At 49.0% G+C, this 18,911-nt stretch overlaps 2 protein-coding genes across 9 annotated transcripts; one reads left to right on the plus strand and one right to left on the minus strand.

Annotated features, from left to right (window-relative positions):
* Window positions 1-54: 54 nt before the first annotated feature.
* UBE2T (ubiquitin conjugating enzyme E2 T) lies at window positions 55-4,872 on the minus strand. 2 transcript variants are annotated; one of them, XM_030000550.2, is made up of 7 exons: window positions 4,805-4,872; window positions 3,533-3,674; window positions 3,100-3,169; window positions 2,456-2,561; window positions 1,855-1,953; window positions 1,348-1,431; window positions 55-354 (listed from the first exon to the last, which is right to left on the minus strand). In XM_030000550.2, the coding sequence occupies exons 2-7, from the start codon at window positions 3,639-3,641 to the stop codon at window positions 229-231; spliced, it is 594 nt and encodes a 197-aa protein (XP_029856410.1). In that variant the 5' UTR covers window positions 3,642-3,674; window positions 4,805-4,872; the 3' UTR covers window positions 55-228. The 2 variants fall into 2 exon arrangements, with proteins under 2 accessions (XP_029856410.1, XP_040975761.1); XM_041119827.1 differs by having other exon boundaries at window positions 3,533-3,645; window positions 4,805-4,838.
* A 280-nt stretch (window positions 4,873-5,152) lies between these two features.
* Window positions 5,153-18,638, plus strand: LOC115335179 (cryptochrome-1-like). 7 transcript variants are annotated; one of them, XM_030000521.2, is made up of 13 exons: window positions 5,153-5,437; window positions 6,315-6,502; window positions 9,384-9,819; window positions 10,748-10,864; window positions 12,561-12,708; window positions 13,306-13,446; window positions 14,300-14,470; window positions 14,665-14,805; window positions 15,291-15,442; window positions 16,445-16,542; window positions 17,071-17,181; window positions 17,379-17,485; window positions 18,343-18,429. In XM_030000521.2, exons 3-12 carry the CDS (start codon window positions 9,407-9,409, stop codon window positions 17,444-17,446), a joined length of 1,560 nt encoding a protein of 519 aa, XP_029856381.1. In that variant the 5' UTR covers window positions 5,153-5,437; window positions 6,315-6,502; window positions 9,384-9,406; the 3' UTR covers window positions 17,447-17,485; window positions 18,343-18,429. The 7 variants fall into 7 exon arrangements, with proteins under 7 accessions (XP_029856381.1, XP_040975792.1, XP_040975793.1 ...); XM_041119858.1 differs by lacking the exon at window positions 17,379-17,485 and adding an exon at window positions 8,812-9,066 and having other exon boundaries at window positions 5,305-5,437; window positions 18,343-18,638; XM_041119859.1 differs by lacking the exon at window positions 17,379-17,485 and adding an exon at window positions 8,812-9,066 and having other exon boundaries at window positions 5,305-5,437; window positions 6,315-6,490; window positions 18,343-18,638.
* Window positions 18,639-18,911: the final 273 nt, after the last annotated feature.

The raw sequence follows: 18,911 nt of genomic DNA on the forward strand, positions 1-18,911 counted from the left end.
TTCTCCTTTTCTCCAGAATATTCCAAATACTCCACATAACAAAACAGAAAAATATAAATTAAAGCTTTATATTTTACTTATATAATGGAACTTTTCACAAACCCCCCTAGGAAATAGAAAAACAAAGCCTGCTACAGCTACATATTGGTTAAAATATTTAGGTATACCTACTGTGTGAAAAGAAAAAAGGACAGTGAAAGCAAAGGTGACAGCCACAACAAAAACCACTTAGGAATCCAGGCGAGATCTCTTCTCCTTCTTGCTGATACTACTCCCTTTTCTTTTCTGTGTGGTCGAGTCATTGGTGGTACTTGTTTCGCTTTGGTTTATTTTCTCTTCCAAAGGCTTGGAAGCCTGTGATAAGACAAGAAATAAAAGCAATGGCTGTGAATAGTTGAGTTTTACAGCCCTGAGCACCGCTGTGCATTCCCAGCTCTGTGTGCGTACACCTTGGAACACTCTGCACTCCCACGAAGATCAGAACTGACCGTGCTTCCAGCTTTTACACAGTGACCCTTAATTATCCTGCTCCCACTGCTGGAAATTTTAGGAAGGGGGAATGACAGGAGAGCAGGATAACAATTGAGCCTAGAAGTACCACGTACACGTATGAGGCAGGTCTCTCTGGTGCTAAGTGTGTTGCTGTAAAGATCTCTTCACCCTGAGCACTTTTAACAACCCACACAATTAACTTGCAAATGCGTTGGGAGCCAGAGTAGTGAGCACCACTCATGGGGCTTCCAGGTGGAGACATCCCCCTCTTGGAAAGCACGCTGTCCGAATTGGGTGCAGGGAGGGAAAGCACCCAGGTAAGGGATAAGGCCCGAACATAACTGATTTTTGGGGACAGGTTTTGATCTGCTTAAGTGCGATTTATTTTTATGCGACTCCTCTGTGAGATGAGTCAAGGTGCAGAACGGAGGCAGGAAAAGAAGGGTGATGGCGGGAAGGTCGCACTCTGCTGGGGATTAGAAAGACTAGTCAGTGAATGGATGAGCAGGTGGAGAACAGGCGTAGCTGAGCATAAGGCACAACCACAGCAGAACATGGAGTCTGGTAGGAACAGAGCTGAGAAAGAAACAGGGCTGCAGGATCCCTGGGGAAGGGTTTTATCAGGCTTCAGTCTTACTCGTCCTTCCTTCTTCTTGAGGAGCACTGCAATTATTTGTGAATGAACACATTTATTTGGAAGGAGTGAATCTAATGATCCAAAACACAGAAGGGGAGGAAAGAAAATGCTGCCAAAGACAGCCGCTCAAAGTAATTGTGAAAGGCAAATCGAGACAAGAAAGACTGTTCCCAAAGATGGAGCTATGCTCAGCTGAGAAAGCAGAGCATGTTTCTTACCCTTTTCTGCTGGCTTGCATATTTCTCAGTCCACTCTTTGGCATTGAGCAAGAACAGTTGCTTGTTGTACTTGTACTCCGAGGACTAAATGTAACAAGCAAGACAAAGAGATTTAATACAAACATCACACTGAGAAGCTGGGACTAAGGTCTGGCTTTAGGACTCCTAGAACCAGACCAAAACCGCTACAAGCATGCGGCATGAAGTATAAAATTCATTTTGCTTGCTTTCATTTGCTTGAAGAATGCACACTGCTGTTTGCACTGGCAGGCTTGAAAAGAAGACCTTCACCGTCTCTTTTCTACTGCTGGCATACACCCTGTACCGCACACCCCAGCTGCTTCAGGGAAACGCAGTCATGCCCCCAGGTCTGATCCAGATCAAACTACACAACATGCTAGCGTGTTAATCCAGAGCGAGTGAAGTGGAAGCACAGCCTAAATCTAACACACTGTTCCTTCCCAGTCTGTGCCCATGGCCACAAGAGAGGAAGAGGAGCTCACGTACTATGTCTGCCATGAGAGGGTCATCAGGGTTGGGCTCCGCCATCAGCAGCTGTATGGAGGTCAGCAGCGTGGAGATGTTCAAGGAAGGTCTCCACGCTCCCTTCAAGGAAACAGGGCGAGAGAAGCGGTTAAGCAGAATGAAACCTGCCCACGGGCTGCCTAGAGAAGCCTCAGGACTTACAGTGTTTAAACCCAACCTGCCCACAAGCTGCCTCAGGACTTAGAGTACCTAATCCCCCATGGAAAACACCAGATCCATTCTCAACACCCAGGCCGTGGCCTCTCCAAGGAAGCCTGACTGACAACCACAGGCTGTATCCTGCGCATCTCCGCTGGGTCGCTATGGGGGTTGCCCATTTTCACAGGGCCACCTAATGCCTTTTGACTCCAGTCCTTAAAACCTTGAAAACTTATATGGAACAAAGAAGGTCATGTTCTAGTCTCTGAACAAAGGACATGCCGCTCAAAAACTTTACTCCCATGCTCCTATGTAAATAAGTCAGTAGCAAACAGACATTCAATAAGGCTTTTACAAGAAAAAGATAAGGAGTTCATTATCCTCTTCAGGCTCACTTACCCATGCCCAAGTAGCGCTATCTTACCTTTGGTGGTAATTTAAGAACATCCAGGCAAATCCTTCCAGCAGAGTCAATGTTAGGATGATAGATAGGGGTCAGAAAGCGAATCTTCGGGGGCTCAAATGGGTACCTGTAAGGGATAAGTGTTAAGAAACAAAAAAATATTTTTATATTTGTATGACAGTTGCTTCATCACCCAAGCAATGCCATCATTTCCTCCTCCTGGCCATCTACTAAGTGACATCCTCCCCCACAAATTTCTGGGGAAGGCAGTGCTCTGCCTTTGATGCTTTCAGCTGTGTCCGACTAGCACTCTCCTGGGTAGCTTTCCACAAAGAAGCAAATGCGATAGGAAGCTTTCTACTCATAAACGAGCTCCTTTCCAGAAAGTCTGAGACAATATGATAAGGTAGAGATCTTATCATAGTGCTTTTAGGTTGTTAATCACACATCTTAGGGTGCCCAACATGAAATAAGTGTATCAGCCAATGGAAATAATAATTATGTTCCTTAAATGAAGGCTCTCACCTTATCAACGACATTCTTTGTTGGGAGGCTAAAGGAAAGACCAAAATGGTAGCACTTATATCAAATATCTTACATCAGTTAAGTTATATTTGATGGAAGCAGTACATCAGCTGCTTAACTAGATGTCATTGCTCACTTACCTTTCAGGAACAACTATTTCCAGGTTGAATATTCCTTTCTCATATGGTGTGTCTGCACCTCCTAAAATTTCTTTAAAAGCAAGATTAAAACATAAGCATTACATTCAAAATCACTTGAATTTGTTCAACAGTCTCCACACACCACCCACAGTTACAGAACTCTAACACTGCTCAGATCCAGGAATTAAAAAAAAAAAAAAAAAAAAGTTGTCTTGTTTGTGACCAGTTCCACCCCACGGCAATCAAAACCGTACGTAGACTGACTGAGCCGTAGGTCAAGCTATGTTTAAATCAAAACAACCCTAAGCGTTTTCCTAAAATTCCACACTTCCATGCAACTTATAAAGTACACACCACCCAGAGAATCCAGACCTAGCAGCAAACTTTAATGCAGCCCTTACTTGTAGAAAGGTCCCACCAGAGAAGTACATACGTGCTCGTAGGTCATCTAGCTGGTCTTCATTTTGCCAGCAGGTGATGCCTGGAGGTGGCTCTGTGGTCAAGATGGAGAGCTCCCTCTTCAGTCGCGATGCTCTCTGCATTGTACTGAAACTTGGACAGACTGGATTTTATTGCTGGCAAAATGAGGTGTTAAAAAACAGCACTTAATGTTGAGACTTTTTTGGGGTGAAGGAGAATTAACCTGGGTTTCAAGTTGTTATCCTGATGTGATAACCAGTCTCAGGAGCTTGTTCCTGGAGCTGCTCTCACACCCAGCTGGAGGAGGAGAACCAAATCCTCACTCTTTATAACCAGTCCTACCCCTCTGTCCCCAGGTGAGTCTAATAAACCCTCTCAGTCCACCACCGGGCTCCACACCCCTAAGGGGACTGTAACACCTGCCCTGGGGCCACCCTCGTCCCTTCAGGGTGAAACACTGTCCCTTCATGGACAGGGGTACCCATTGCCCAGTTGGGGCCATCTACCCCCAGAGGTGCCTTAGACTGGGACACCCACCAGTGCCCCCTCCCTCCAGCAGCCAGGGACCCTCTTCCCACACCAAAGGCACCCCGCTCTCCCTTCCTGTGTAGCAGGAAAACCCAAAGCTGCCTCAGGGATGAGATATTCCCTACTACAGGAATGTCCTGACACCCTCAAGGCAGGGACTTCCTCCCCCCTGCCCCCGCTCTGCCCTGCACATCTCCATGGACAGGGAACACTCCCAGCCTACCCCAGAGGGACAGTGGAGACCTGGCTCACATAACCCACCCCAGACCCAACCACGCGCCCCTAAGGAGGGACAACCCCTCCCTGGCTTAACTACACCCCCCCCCAAGGCCTTGCCTCCCCCCCCCCCCCCGGGCACAATTAACACCACACAGACCAGAAGTCGTGTCGTGTTGTCCCCCACCCCGCGCAAAATAAACCAACTACCAAACCCCTCCTTGGTCTAGCTACACCCCCCCAGCCTGGCTACCTCCACAGAGAAGGAGTTTCACCCCCTTCCCCTGACAGGGCCCCCTCCTTCACCCTAATTATCCCCTCACACGGGGACAGGGATTGCACACCCCCCCCCCTCCCCGGGGGCCTAACTGCCCCCTCACAGGGATAGGAATGGCTTCCCCTGGCCTAACATCCCCCGGCCTCACAGAATCCCGCCAGGAACAACCCCGCTACTTCCCCCGGACTACCTACCTGCCCCCCCGCAGCGTAAATACCCCCCCAGAGCAACCGCACCCCGGTTTAACGCCCCCCCCCCACACACCCGCGGCGTGAGGCGACCCCGGCTGGCGCGCGGCGGAGGCGGGACTTCCCCCGGCGCCTAGCAACGAGGGGGGACGCCTCGCTGGCAGCCCCACCCCACAGCCCGCCACGCCGGCGCTGATTGGCTATCTCCCAGCCCCGCCGTTCGAATTCGAAGTGGAGGGGCGCTGCCATTGGAGGAGGCCTGCGGGCGGGAGCACAAGCCCCGCCCCTTTAATAAAATGCCGCTGTATGGGCGTGGCCTAGACAGTGAGGGGCGAGCCGCGGGCGCCGGCGGGACGGCGGGGGAGCGGGGCCTGAGGGGACCCCGAAGCCGCCTCGCCGCCGCCATGGGACGCCGCCGGCCGCCGCTCCTGGCCGCCGCCCCCGGCCCCAGCCCCCCGGCCCCAAAGCGCGTTAAACCTCCGCGGGCAGGGCCCCGATGGGGGCCATCCTTCCCCCCCCCTCCCTCCCCGCCGCCGAGCGGCTCCTTGCGTAACTGCAGCGGCTCGGCCTGGCCCGGCCCCTCCTCCCCCGGCCGGCGTTGTGTAACCGGGCACCGCGGGACGAGGGGCTGGGCCAGCCCCCGCCGCCGCGGGACTCCGGGAGCAACCGGACGCCGGGCCCGCTGCGCCTACGGGCCGAGGGGCAGGAGGTAAAGGCGGAGGCGTGGGGCCGGGCCGGGGGGTTGGCGCTGGGGCCGCCTCCTCCGCTCCCGTCCTCGTCCCTTCCCCGCCCGTCTGAAGGCCCCGGCCCGTCCCCCAACATGGGCAGGGGTCCCCGGGCCCCCGAGGGCTGTGGGGGCAGAGCCGGCCAAGCCCCTATACGGGGAGCTGGGGGGTGGGTTTGGGCCTCTTTTCCTGGTGCGGCTTAAAATGCCATTTTCTTGTATCAGATGCTATATATAGCACTTTATCACCTAAGCTATTAGAACAAGAGAAATAACACAGAGGGTTTAGATCAACAGCAGCCTAAGGGCTGGCTGGATGTGGAGACTGGGACTGTGTAACCAAATTAATGCAAAAAATGGGGATTCTTCTTAAATAAGGAATTGTTCTTAAGCCTGTCAAATCAGAATACAGTTAAACAACTTAATAGTGACAATTACTCCACTTCAAAAGCCCAAACCGCAGTTTCAGAGGGCAGTTGTGAGGCTGCTTTTCCAGGTGGCTGACACCTGTATTTAAAGCTTTATAACTGCATTACTATCACTTCTTAGTGGACAGGTTTCTAGCCAAGGAGAACATCTGTGGTTTGACACACATCAGGAGTGCCTGCAGAGGAAATTAAGCTGTTAAATGTTTTCCTTCCTAGCTTGTGGGCTGCAGTCCCTACGTGCCCCATCTTGCTCTGCCGGCTCTGAGGGGTGGCGGACCGGAAGGCAGTGAGCTGGCTGCGATCCTCCTCCTCAGGAATTACACAAAAGCCTCGAGTCGCTCAGACCGTCTTTGATGCAGAATCCACCTCGATGCACATATTTATGGTATTTAGGATTGTTTAAACCTGGGTAACTAATTTCCCAATGCTTGTAGGAACAGGAGCAGCGCATTTAGATTTGGATGGTGACGCTCTGAGGACCACTGCATCCCTCCAGCAGATCTCTGCTTGCAGAAGAGAAATGCTTACCAGCAGGAGAGCCGTGATCAGCAGTTGTGTGGCATCCTCTTTTCGGGGTGATATGTTGTAAAGACCCTGGAGCGTCAGCCAGGTAACCCTTGAGGTAAGGCCCAGTTGTCCTATTTGGGGTTTTCCCTGCTTTCCGTCGTGGTGTACCTCTCCCAAAGTGCAGGGATGTATCAGGTGCAAGGTGAATTTTCTGCCTGTGCTGGTTGATTTTTGATGAACAGACATAATCCAGACGTGAGGAGTCTGCCTGACCTTGCTGGGTGAATGGCCACAAGTCACCAGATCATGGAGAGTTAGAAGAGTGATGGTGGATAAATCCCAACACAAAGTTGATCAACACAGTGCCTACTCCGCCTTCCCCTGATCACCCTGGAAGATCTTCCTCCTCCTCCTGACAGGGCAGGAGTGTCTGAGGATGCAGTGCCTTGGTGCTGAGCCACCACCTCCTTTCTGACATGGCCTGTAGTGCTGCCAGGCCTGCATCAGTGATTCCCCTGTGTTCCTTGTCACCCAGCGGTGGGTCCCAGCTCCCCACCCAGCCCTGACACCTCTTCGGCTCTGGGCTCCCTCCCTCCCCAGCATGCTCCAGCCCCCTTTCCTGCAACCCTTGCTCCCGACCAGCTCTGATTCCCCCAGTCCTCTGCACTGGGATCCCCAGAGTTGCTCCTAAACCCGGCCCCTGCTAGCCCTGGCCTGGGGTCCCCCTGCCCTGTGCCCAGTCCCTTCCAGTCCCTGTCCTGGTGTGGCCCTGCTCCCCATGGCTGTGCCCCACTTGCCCTGCAGGGGATGCCAGCACTGGAAGGGGTGGCATGGGCCTCTCCCCAGGACACCCGGGGCCATCCCATAGACTGTGTGGGGCTGGAAGGCTCCAGGTTTGGGGTGGCCCCACGGGCTGTGTGGGACCCCAAGTTTGGTGTTGCCCCATAGGTTGTATGGGGCACTGGACTCAGGGTGACCCCATAGGCTGTGTGGGGGTGCAGGGCTCTGGGTTTGGGACAGCCCTGTAGGCTGTGTCCTGAGATGGGGGTGTTCCTATAGGCTATATGGGGAGGCCCCATAGGCTGTGTGGGGCTGTGAGCCTTCACAGGCTGCCTGGGGCCAAGGGGCACTGGGGTTGGGGTGATCCTATGGGCTTTATGGGCCTGCAAGGCCCTGGACTCGGGGTGGCCCTGCAGACCGCGTGGGGCCACAGGGCTTGGGATGGCCCCAAAGGCTGTGGGGGGCCTTGGAGCCCCCGACTCAGGGCAGCCCCTCGGTGAGGCTAGCTGGTGCAGGCTGGTTCTGTGCTCCTGCCACGGGATGCAGGGGACTCTTCTAGCACCCTTTGCACGGCTTGCTACCCAAAAGTGCCAGCTGGGTGCTCCCTTGAGCAGCAGGAGAGTCGCCTTGCTTTTCCTGTTCTCCCAGGTCGTGTGGGCAGGGCGGTGCCCGAGCTGGGGTGCAAGGCAGAGCACCCTGCAAAGCCCAAACCCCGGTGCTCGACTGTGCACGGTGCTGCCCAGTGCTCGCGACTCTGCTAGTTTGCAGGGTTCGCTTATTTGGGGGGGTTGCAACGGTCTGTGTCATGGCCTGGGAGCGCTGGGTTTGTCTTGGTGATGCTGATGAGTGTTTTTGGGAACAGGGCAAGCCAGATCATCTTTTACAAGGCTGGTAAAGCTGTTGATTGTGAGTTGAGTCGGGACAAGGGGCTGAGCCACCTGTTGCAGCCATTTGGGAGGGTGTGAGGGGAGCGGTTTGGCTGGAGGAGCTGAACTGGATTAGAGACTGTTGTTTGGTTCTTTGTTAATCCCTAATCTCTTAATTCTTCTCTGGGTGGTAATGCTTGAAATTAGAAGCAGGTGTGGTCCCACCTTGGAGATGGGTGTTGAGCTTCCCCCCTTTTATGTGGGAGAGAGCAAGCTGGGGAGATGCTGCTGGGTTTGGTACAGACACAAGGTGGCAGCTGGGCTCATTGTTTCTGTTTGCTGCCGTCTGTGGAGTCCATCACCCCGTGAGCAGAGCAGCCAGCAGTTGTGGAGCAGTTTCTTAGACTGTGCCCTGAGCTACCCCAGACTGAGAGCTAAGGTCAGCCCTCCTGCCTGTCCTCTAAACTCAGCTGAAGCAGTTCAAAGGGGAATGAATGTTTGCTAATCCTTACATCAGCCCCAGCTTAGAAATAAGAGTAGTTTTGTGCAGTTATCACCACCCAGCTCTGCTATGGAGAGAGGAGGGCTTTTCTCCTGACACTTAGAAGCACCATGAGGTCTCCTGGGGCTAGGAAAGATGGATAAAAACTATGGCAAACTGATGAATTGAGATATTATGCTCTTGTATCAGTGTTGGTTGGGCTGTGCTTTGTTTTCCCTTGTTTCACCTTGAAGCCTTAACAGTCTTGTTTGTGAGGAAACATTTCGTGTCTTTCAGATGTCTCCTCCTGAAATCCAGAAACTTTTCACTGCCAGAGCCAGTGTTGTATGAGGTCTCTGATGAGATGAGGGCTCCTGCAGAGTTGTTCTCCTTGCGGCCCATTCTGTACGAACAGGGGCAGAGCTCCTTGAAATCATCTTCTCACTGTTGATATATGAAGGGTTTGCTGATGGCCACATCTGTGGGGTTATAAAATGTTTTTGCAGTAAATGGAGGTCTGGCTGCTCTGTCTGTTTTGATTCCTTTGTTCTGGTGAGTGCTATTGGGATGTAATTTAATCTAGGGATTTAATGTAAAGACTTGCGTGACTCATTTGGGGAAGAAGCTGTTCTCTGTGGAACGAGGTGATGATACTGCTGCTGAATGGTGGGACCTGGCTGAGGAGACTGAGGAGAGTGGCTTGGTCCCGTTTCTGTTTTCTCTCTCACAAAAACTTATCAAAAAGCAGAAAAGATTTGCAGTAAGAAGTGCTGAGGGCTGTTTGGAGCTCCTTTTCTAATTGTTAATTGACCTTGTTCTTTAATAGGAGTTGTGTATCCCAAAAGCTAAGGGTTCCCTTCCTCTTTTAGCAGGTCTGAGAAGAACAGACAGGATGCCACATCGCACCATTCATCTTTTCCGGAAGGGACTTCGGCTTCACGACAACCCAACGTTGCTGGCTGCGCTGGAGTGCTCGGAGGTCCTCTACCCTGTCTACATCCTGGACAGAAAGTTCATGACGTCCGTGATGCACATAGGAACCCTGCGGTGGCATTTTCTGCTGCAGTCCCTGGAGGATCTCCAGAAAAACTTGTATAAGCTGGGCTCTTGCTTGCTGGTTATTCAAGGAGAGTACGAGTCTGTTCTTAGAGATCACATCCAGAAGTGGAATATCACGCAAGTGACTCTGGATGCAGAGATGGAGCCATTTTACAAGGAGATGGAGGCCAACATACGACGTCTGGGAGAAGAGCTGGGGTTTGAGGTGCTTTCTCTGGTGGGCCACAGTCTTTACAATACCAAACGGTAGGTTTATTTTAGATTTAGCAAGCATCAGGGAGGAAAGGCCAAATATCTTGGTCTTTCTGGATCCTAATGTGTTCCTTTTGAGAAAATTGGACTGAGATGAACATGGCACTGTTTGCTGGAGAATTTTTGTGCATTGGTCTGCTGGAAGTAACAGAAGAGATTTTGCACAGATGTTAGGATGTTGGGCTGTGATTTGAGGCTAAAAAGTTTGTTAATTTTTTCCTTTTGGGCAGTTTAATTCACTTAAAAACATTAGTTACTCTTTTAAACAGAATGGAAGAAATTCTTTAACACATTTAATAGGACTTTTATATAAATTCTCTGTCAGATTTAACAAAATTTTTCTAATCAGCTTTCACTGGTGTCTGGATACACTTGGATCCAAGCTGTTATGCAGAGCTGAATGACTGAAGATACTGAAATTAATAGTAGGGAGGTAATCAGTAATAGCTAAAACGGCCTTAACACTCCAATTCTGGAAAGCCCCTAATTTATGTAAATGAATGGATGTATGTGACTTGCCGTCTTGAATTCAAGCTGTCTGTTTGCACAGGTGGTTGGTCACATAGAAGAGTTATTTACTGCCCTGAACCTTTTTTTTGTGATCAGTCTGCCCCTGGCAGCCCCAGAGGTGTCCTGCACCTTGGACTCTGCCATCCTGGCTATGTCTGGCTGTACAGAACTGCCCAGTTGAAGCCGTGGCTGGCATCCTGGTTCCAAGTTTGTTGTCTCAAGTCCTGAGAGACTGCTCTCGGGATGGATGTACATTCACCCAGGGAAGTTTTACTTGTAAAATCTGTAATTTCCGCATTCAGTTGCATGAACTGGGGCTGTTCCAGCCTGTGCTGTCAACTTCCTAACCACTGGCAGCTCCAGCTTCCTTCTTGGTTTATATTATGGTGAAAAGTGATCTTGTTTTATTTAGGATTTTGGACCTGAACAGTGGGACTCCCCCATTAACATACAAGAGGTTCCTTCACATTCTGTCTCTGCTCGGTGACCCTGAGGTGCCTGTACGAAACCTTACAGCTGAAGACTTCCAGTAAGTAACCGCCAGCCAGCAGGACATTGCAGGTCCTTTTTCTCTGCCCAAAAGAAGAGCCAGGGCCAAATGATAACAGTGTGTTTTGGATGTTACGTTGCATTACTTCTAGGCATGGAGGTTTATCGATTGTATGTACAGAGGATGTGATTCTGCTGTCAGGAGGGGAGAGCAGATGAGAGGTGGCATGGTCCAAAGACTTAAGCTTTTGCAAGGCACATTGAGACAAACTTTTAAGGTATATAAAAGTTTCACAGAGGAATGACTAAGGAAGTACAGATCTTTTCTCAAAGGCATGTTCTAGCTTCCTCAAATCAAGATTTAGGGCAGGAATTGGATGAACCACTATAGTTTGTTTTATGCAGGAATTTCGGTGGAATAATCATACTGTTCCCTTCTGGCTTTAAATCTCTTCTCTCCTCCCCTCTGCTGTATGGGAAGGAGGGACCGAGCTCATGTCTCCCAGGACTTGAGAAGAAGCTCAGATTCAAGGATGTCGTATGTTTAGCTCTGCATGAGGAGAGGTCAGATCCAAAGGGAGGTAAGGTTGGGGTAGGAGAGAGCTGGCCACTGGGGATGGGACTGCAGATACTTGGGGCTTCTGTGTCAAGTGCCTCCTGTGTGACCTCAACTCTGTGTCAGTAACCTAGGCTTAGGTCTTCCCATCTTGGGGGAATCCCATTAATTCCCGAATCTTGTTCTTGGATAGTCCCATGATAAGACCCATGTAAGTATTGGGATATATTGGTTCCTATTTTTTTTTTTCTTGCACTGTTTTTTTTTTCTTTTTACGCTAATTTGTTTATTTGCACTTCAATTTAATGATGATGAGAGATAAGTGGTTCACATGCTTCCCAGCAGGCCTCTGTTATGCCAGTGCTCTGAGAGCTGCACTGGTCCCTTCTGTAGGTGTCTGCAACAGAGCTGAGCTCAGTTTTTCTAGGTAAGCAGAAAGAGCTCTACTGATCTCTTGAGTTCATTCGTGTTTTTTGAGAAGTCTGCATACCACTGACACTTCCCTGAACCTCCTCTTCTGTGTTTTACAGGGGAGAAAAAACCATACACTGATGCTCTTTCAGCCTCACAGTGGGGAGAGGCCTTGGGGAAGCCTCAGCAGCTGAGGCTGCAGAAGAGATGTGGGGGGACTGCTCAGAGGCATGGGCTTGGGGAGCCCCCACCTTGGTTAGGAAGGAGCAGCTGGGGAGGCGGCCCAGGGAGCTGATCTGCCTCCTTCCCTATGAAATGTCTCCCAGAGCAACGTTTCCCCAGAGGCATGGGAGCTGGAGTGGCCTTTGGAGGCAGCACCAGTGCTCCATAATTATGTTTAGAATCTGAGGAGGCTCTTAGCTCCCTCCCTGGGATTGATGAGGCAGCTGGGGGAAGCTGGAGAGGGGGTGCCTCTGAGTCTTACATAGCAGATGGGAAGCGAGAGGGACGTCTAAGCTGTGGGGGCTGCAGCCGACTGCTCTGAGCACTGTAATTTTGTGGGTCTGTTCCTTTTCCTTCAATTTGGGCTAGAATTACCTGGAGTGATTGCAGGACGAGCTCTTTCTTCCCCAAGTGCAGCCTGGGGTTTCTGGCTGTGCTTTTGTTCCCTTGTGTTCTGGTTGTGCCGTGACAGAGCCAATGGGCAGGGGTCTTCCTCCCTCTTTTGGCTCCGGTTCCTTCTTTGAAAGAGGCCTCTCTTTCACATTAGGAAATGTAGGCCCCCTGACCTGGGCCTGGCTGAGTGTTACAGGGTGCCTCTCCCTGTGGATTTGAAGATAACTGCGGCAAGCCTCTCTCCCTGGAGAGGAGGAGAGACCGAAGGGCTACAGCGCTTGGAGCAACACTTGACTGACCAGGTCAGCCTTGATTTTACATGGGTGATGCTGGTGGCTCTAGGTGGGCTGAGGTTAGTGTCCTCCTTTTATGTGTGGTTGTGTCTGGACCTCGAGAAGCTGCTCAGCTGCAGGGTCCTGTTCCAGCTCTAGCTGAGTTTTCCACTGCCAGGGCTCAGCTCTTGGCAGCCAAGCCTGCCTTGGTGCCGGCTGCTTTTAAGCAGATGCTTTACCCACTCCCAATTTCATAAAGTGGAAAAGATCTTCAGTGCAGTGCTGTTGGACCTAGAGAGCTGTTCCCTGTCTTACAAAATCACCCGGCTCTCTGGGAAGAGCAGAGCTTCACAGCACCCACGGGTGAGATGTGGCCTTGATGTTGGGCTTGGAGGATGTCTGTGTATTTGGAGATCTTGGAGGAGGATGGCAGCCTGGTCTCAAGATTTTGTTCTCCTTGATGGTGGCATTTGGGGGAGGATGGGCAGTGGGAGTATTTTCCATGTGTGACATCAAACAGGCCTCTGTGGTGCAGAAGCTAATTGCCAAGAGTTTTTGTCCCTGTTTCACTAGCTGAACATGTGTCACATTGTACTGCCTGAACCTGGATTTCTGTTTTCATTTTAGGGCTGGGTGGCAAGTTTTACTAAACCGAGAACAATCCCAAATTCGCTGCTTCCAAGCACCACAGGCCTGAGCCCATATTTCAGTATGGGCTGTCTGTCAGTTCGCACCTTTTTTTATAGGTTGTCAAACATTTATGCTCAGGTAAGAAAATACTTGGTCATAGTTAAGTGAATCTAGCACTCTCACGTGTCTGGTGTGGGATTTAACGAGGCTGGGATTTAACACTCGGATCATCTTGGTAGAGACCTGGTGCATCACAAAAATGCTACTTTGCTAATGTCTTCTCACTGTGTCCTGTGAAATCTGTGAAGTGGCTTTATATGTTGTGTGAAACACCTGTGACTATATACAGCTTTTCCCCATTAAGTTTTAGAACTATGAGAAACAGGGAGCAATGAGACCTGGAAGCAGCAGGGAAGCCCAGGAAAACCCTCCTAAAATTCAAGGAGTTCAAGACATCTGCCTGATGTTTAAGTGAAGTTTTTGATTGGTTTAGCTTGTTCAAGGAGTTTTGTTTTTAGAAAGCATCTGTTTACATCTTAGACAAGTTTTAACTATAGCATAAGCCAAAACCAACTTCTGAAAACTTGTTTGATTATTAAGAAAAAGTATGGTTGAAACCAACCCAAGAAACCCTGAACCTCCTTCTTAAGAGTATCTCTTGAGACGTGGCTGAGGCACCTGAATTCGGCTAGCCAAGCAGTTAATATGTTAATAAATGCATGTTTAGTTTAAGAAATCCCAGTGTGACACCATTTTGGAAGGTAGATAGAGAATGTTTGAGGTAACACTGAGGTCTAACAGAGTTCAGCTTTGCTTTTGGGCATATAGCATTGCTTCAGATCTTTGATTTCTTTAGCTTTCATGGTAAAGTGCCATGAAGCCAATAGTGTAGTTAGATTAATCTTCATTTTATGGGCCTGACAGTCACAAACTGAGTGAGACTGCAATAGTGTATATGAACCAAAGCTTTCACCTCATCTGTCTTTTGCAGGCCAAGCATCACTCTCTGCCCCCGGTGTCGCTTCAAGGGCAGCTTCTGTGGAGGGAATTCTTCTATACGGTGGCATCAGCAACACCAAATTTCACCAAAATGGCTGGGAACCCCATCTGCCTTCAGATCAGTTGGTATGAGGATGCTGAGCGGCTCCACAAATGGAAAACGGTAACAAGATGCATTGCCACAAATGGAAAATGGTAACAAGATGCATTGCCACAACTGCTGTGTTTCAGTTTAGTTTTTCTATTGCCTTGGGATTGGTCCCTGCTGGCTATTTGAGGTGGGACTTACAGCAGTGTGTAGGGAAGAAGTGTAATGAAACTGTCAGTGGGAGGGCTGATGTTTCTTTTCTGCTGCAGGCACAGACAGGGTTCCCATGGATCGATGCGATTATGACCCAGCTGCGCCAGGAAGGCTGGATCCATCATCTTGCTCGGCACGCTGTCGCCTGCTTCCTGACGCGGGGGGACCTTTGGATCAGCTGGGAAGAGGGCATGAAGGTTCACTTCTGTTTTTTTGTTTTTTTCGGTTCTGAGAAACCTTGAGAAACCCCCCTACAAAACGTGAGCCTGGCAGTGTGAGGTGGTACTGTAGAGCAGTGCTTCATTACTGAGCCTTGCTAGAAATCTCATGGTCTCTCGCTCAAGTCTGAGCCCTGCTGCACTCGCTGCAGCAGTGAGAGGTCATTCCCATCCCTAAGGCCTGATGATTTTTGGATGATGAGGATATTGGAGACCTGCTTAGTCTACAGCAGGCCTCAAAGCCAGACATTTGGGCTTTGGGTGCCCTATCTTCCTTCTGGCAAACTGTCTTGCTGGAGAGCCTTCCCTGTGTGCCCCGTGAGAAGGGTAGCCCAGACCAGCATGGTGCTGTGCTTTTAGCTGCAAGCTTCACCTTTCATCTCCCAGCCTGTTTTTGTTTATTTTTTGCAGCTTAGCCATTTCAGGGGTGTTTCTCTCTTTCTCTTCCCATCCCTGAAGTGCAGGTGTTTGAAGAGCTGCTGTTAGATGCTGACTACAGCATCAATGCAGGGAACTGGATGTGGCTGTCGGCCAGTGCATTCTTCCACCAGTACACGCGGATCTTCTGCCCCATCCGCTTTGGGAAGCGCACAGACCCTGAGGGACAGTACATTCGGTAGGGCAATGCACAGCATGGCACTGTCTGCTCCATTAGAGCTTCCCTGGCTCCTCTTACAGCAGGAGCTGATGAACTCGGTCTGTTTGAAATGCATACACCTGTGAAACAGGAGTCATAGGAATGATTTTATTTAACACATAAGGAAACTGAGGCACAGAGAAGCAGAGAGACATACCCATGGTTGCACAGGTGGTGACTGAGCAGGGCATTGTATTGCTTTGTGAGCGCTTGTTGGCTCCAGCACTGTGTTTGCTCACCCGGCTGACTCCTTTTTTCTAAAGGACTTGAGTAAAACTTCTCACAGATCCCCCTGGTCCAGGCTGTGCTGTGTTTCTTGGTTTTGTAGGTGGTCTGATTAATTTCAGACACTTACGTTTTATTTTCCACTCTGAGTGGGTCCTCTTTGCTTCAGAGTCTCAGTTTCCTTATCTCTCGATAAGGTACTGATGGGCTTTCTCATAAGTAGTGGGTGATTTTACCGCTGACTGTGGTAGGAGCAGACTGTGTTGATGTTGAGCAGATAACTCCATTTCCCCACATCTCCTCTTCCTCACATCCTGTCTAGCTTTGGGTATTGTCGAGGGGAAGCCTGTGCTGACATACCTGACAGAGTGGGACAGAGAATTACTTTCCCGTACTGTAAGAATTTTTTAGATTTTTTTAATGAGTTTGTTTTTGAAATTTATTAAAGTTCAGGATGAAATGTCAGTGAAAATGTTAAAAACCAAAATATTTTGGATGAACTAAAAACTGAAGGAATATTTTAATCAACCCATTTATTCTATGTTGCAAAATTAACTTTTGGAAGGTATCACCCTATTGAGGTTTCAGAGCATAAAAACAGTTCTTTTGTGCAAAATTAATCAGAACTTTCCCATGGATTGTAGTGTCAATATGATCACCAAGAATTAATATGGCATAGGTTGGTTTACACTTGTCTTAAATGCATGAATATTTGTGTGCAGGATTATAAAACCCCATATTATTCCTGTTTTGTAGGAAATACTTGCCTATACTAAAGAACTTTCCCTCCAAGTACATCTATGAGCCCTGGACAGCAACTGAAGAGGAGCAGAAGCAAGCAGGGTGTATCATAGGTAATTCATTCAAATAGCTTGCTAAGGATTTTGCTGCTGCTAACTGTCCAAAATAATTACATGCGTGAGATGGAAGCATCACACTTCCAACACAAGTCATGCATTTATCTTCTGAAAGTGGATTAATTCAGCAGTCTACCTTCTGTCAATTCTCCTTTAAAGTTTTTTACTGGAGTCTAATTTTAAAGTACATATTTTTGCCTCAACTTCATGTCCTAAAACTATTGGATCACTCTGAGCTGTTGCTTTTGTATTTTTCTGTCTGGGATGCTTGGCTGTCTTTAAATAGTACCTGAACATCTTGTGCTTTTATGCTTGCTCTAATGCATCTTTGAAGTCTCTTAAAAGCTTATGTCTAAATGGGAACTCTTACTCTTTGATGGAGAGAAATAGGCACTTCTGAAGAGTGGGTCATTTGGTCTTAGATGCCATTTATTTTAAGAAAAGCTGCAAGCATTTGCCCTGGTGCAAATCCAGTGAAACATCCTTGATTAGCTCTGTAAAGCTGCTGTCTCCATGTTGCACCAGGTCAAGATTACCCCTTCCCAATGGTGAACCACAAGGAAGCCAGCGACCACAACCTGCAGCTGATGAAACAGGTCAGAGAGGAACAGTACAGAACAGCCCAGCTCACGAGAGGTAAGAGGTGCTGCAGCACTGGATGTTCAGTGTACTGTGTTGCAGAGGCTGTCACCAGCTTTAGTGGTTGATTTTGTGTTGATTTCCAGGATGCCTTTCCTCTTGATTACCAACACCATGTGCTGCTCTTCTAGTAACTGTTAAAATGGGAAACCAGAGGTTGAGCAGTGTTCCTTTCCTTCTGGCTGCTCTTGCAGGATGGGAACTTGCTTGTGCCTGCTGGAGGAATGCCTTCCCAAAAGCAAACCTTCTCTACCTTCCGTAGGTCTGCACAAACGGACTCCCCAGCCCCCAGGTTTGCGAGGTATATCTCCAAGGTGCAGAAATCTCTGCAGCTCTGCCCATGCCTCTTGCGAACCAGAGCATCATTGTTCGTCCTTTTTACCATAATCTACCCTGCCCCGTAGCAGGAATTATTTGAGATTCCCACTGACCACTAATGAGCGGAAAGCCCTTGAGAGCTGAACTGCTCTAAGAAATTTACCTTTTGACCTTGTTTTCTAAGTAGGTTAAGCATATGCATGACAAACCAGTAGTTATGAGGTAAGACTGGAACACTCCAACTTTGGGGGAGCTTGAATTCATTAGGTATTTTCAATCACACAGATGTTTCACTTATATGGCACCTGTGCTCTTAAAATTGAAATCCTAGGGCCTGTGATGAGCTCTTAGCCTCAGAGGAATCCTCTGCAGGAAGGAAAGTGAAGCAACACTTTTGTATTTAAGAGTATGCCATAGCAGCCTCTGTATATATTACAGAAATCCAACATGCAGCAGCTGAGGGGAGTCTTAAGTACTCTTGCCCCAATTGCTATGGACAGAAGGAATTAATTGTTTCCAATCCTGTGCATACTAATGTATCCAGGAGGTTACACGTTGGTACCTTCCAGATATAACCAATATATGTTGACAGTTCTCCCACAAACCCTGCGGTATAGGGGAGTAAATGTTGTTGTGATTGCTCTTGGGAGACAGGGAAAGCCAAAGTCCCCTATTCTAGGGGACCAGAGTCCCCTATTCCCAGTATTGTTCCTGTTGCATGTAAACAGAAGCATTTTCTGGCATGCTTTGTAACTTTGCTTGCTACTGTCATTGCGGGCTGTTGCACTGAAATTGGACAAGGACTTGCAAACTTTAATTCTTCTTTCCTTCTTGCCATAGATGATTCGGATGACCCAATGGAAATGAAGGTAAAGCGTGACCACTCTGAAGAAAATGTATCAAAAGGAAAAGTAGCCAGGATGACAGAACAAACCAAGATCCCATCAGGGATTACTCATTGGGAACCGAAAAATGGCAAAAGGGGAGAGCCAGAGGCCAGCTGAACTGGACAAACTGTACACAGTACTTTGCCCCGCAAATGGTGCCTCTTATTGTGAACTGACCTCCAAGAAAAGTGTCGTATCTTGAATGTGTTTGTTAGTGTAGTTATTTTGAATGAAATTGTGTGTATGTGAGTGGCTTACAAGCCATTTGTTGCAGCTGTTGGGTAAATTCAAGTGGTGACTGGTTGGCTGGTTTTGGCTGGGATAGAGTTAATTTTCTTCACAGTAGCTAGTATGAGGCTATGTTTTGGATTTGTGCTGAAAACAGTGTTGATAACACAGGGATGTTTTCGTTACTGCTGAGCAGTGCTTACACACAGTCAAGGTCTTTTCTGCTTCTCACGCTGCGAGAGCGTAGGCTGGGGGTGCATAGGAAGCTGGGAGGAGGCACAGCCAGGACAGCTG

The sequence above is a fragment of the Aquila chrysaetos genome, chromosome 24 (genome assembly GCF_900496995.4).
Source record: "Aquila chrysaetos chrysaetos chromosome 24, bAquChr1.4, whole genome shotgun sequence".
NCBI lineage: Eukaryota > Metazoa > Chordata > Aves > Accipitriformes > Accipitridae > Aquila > Aquila chrysaetos.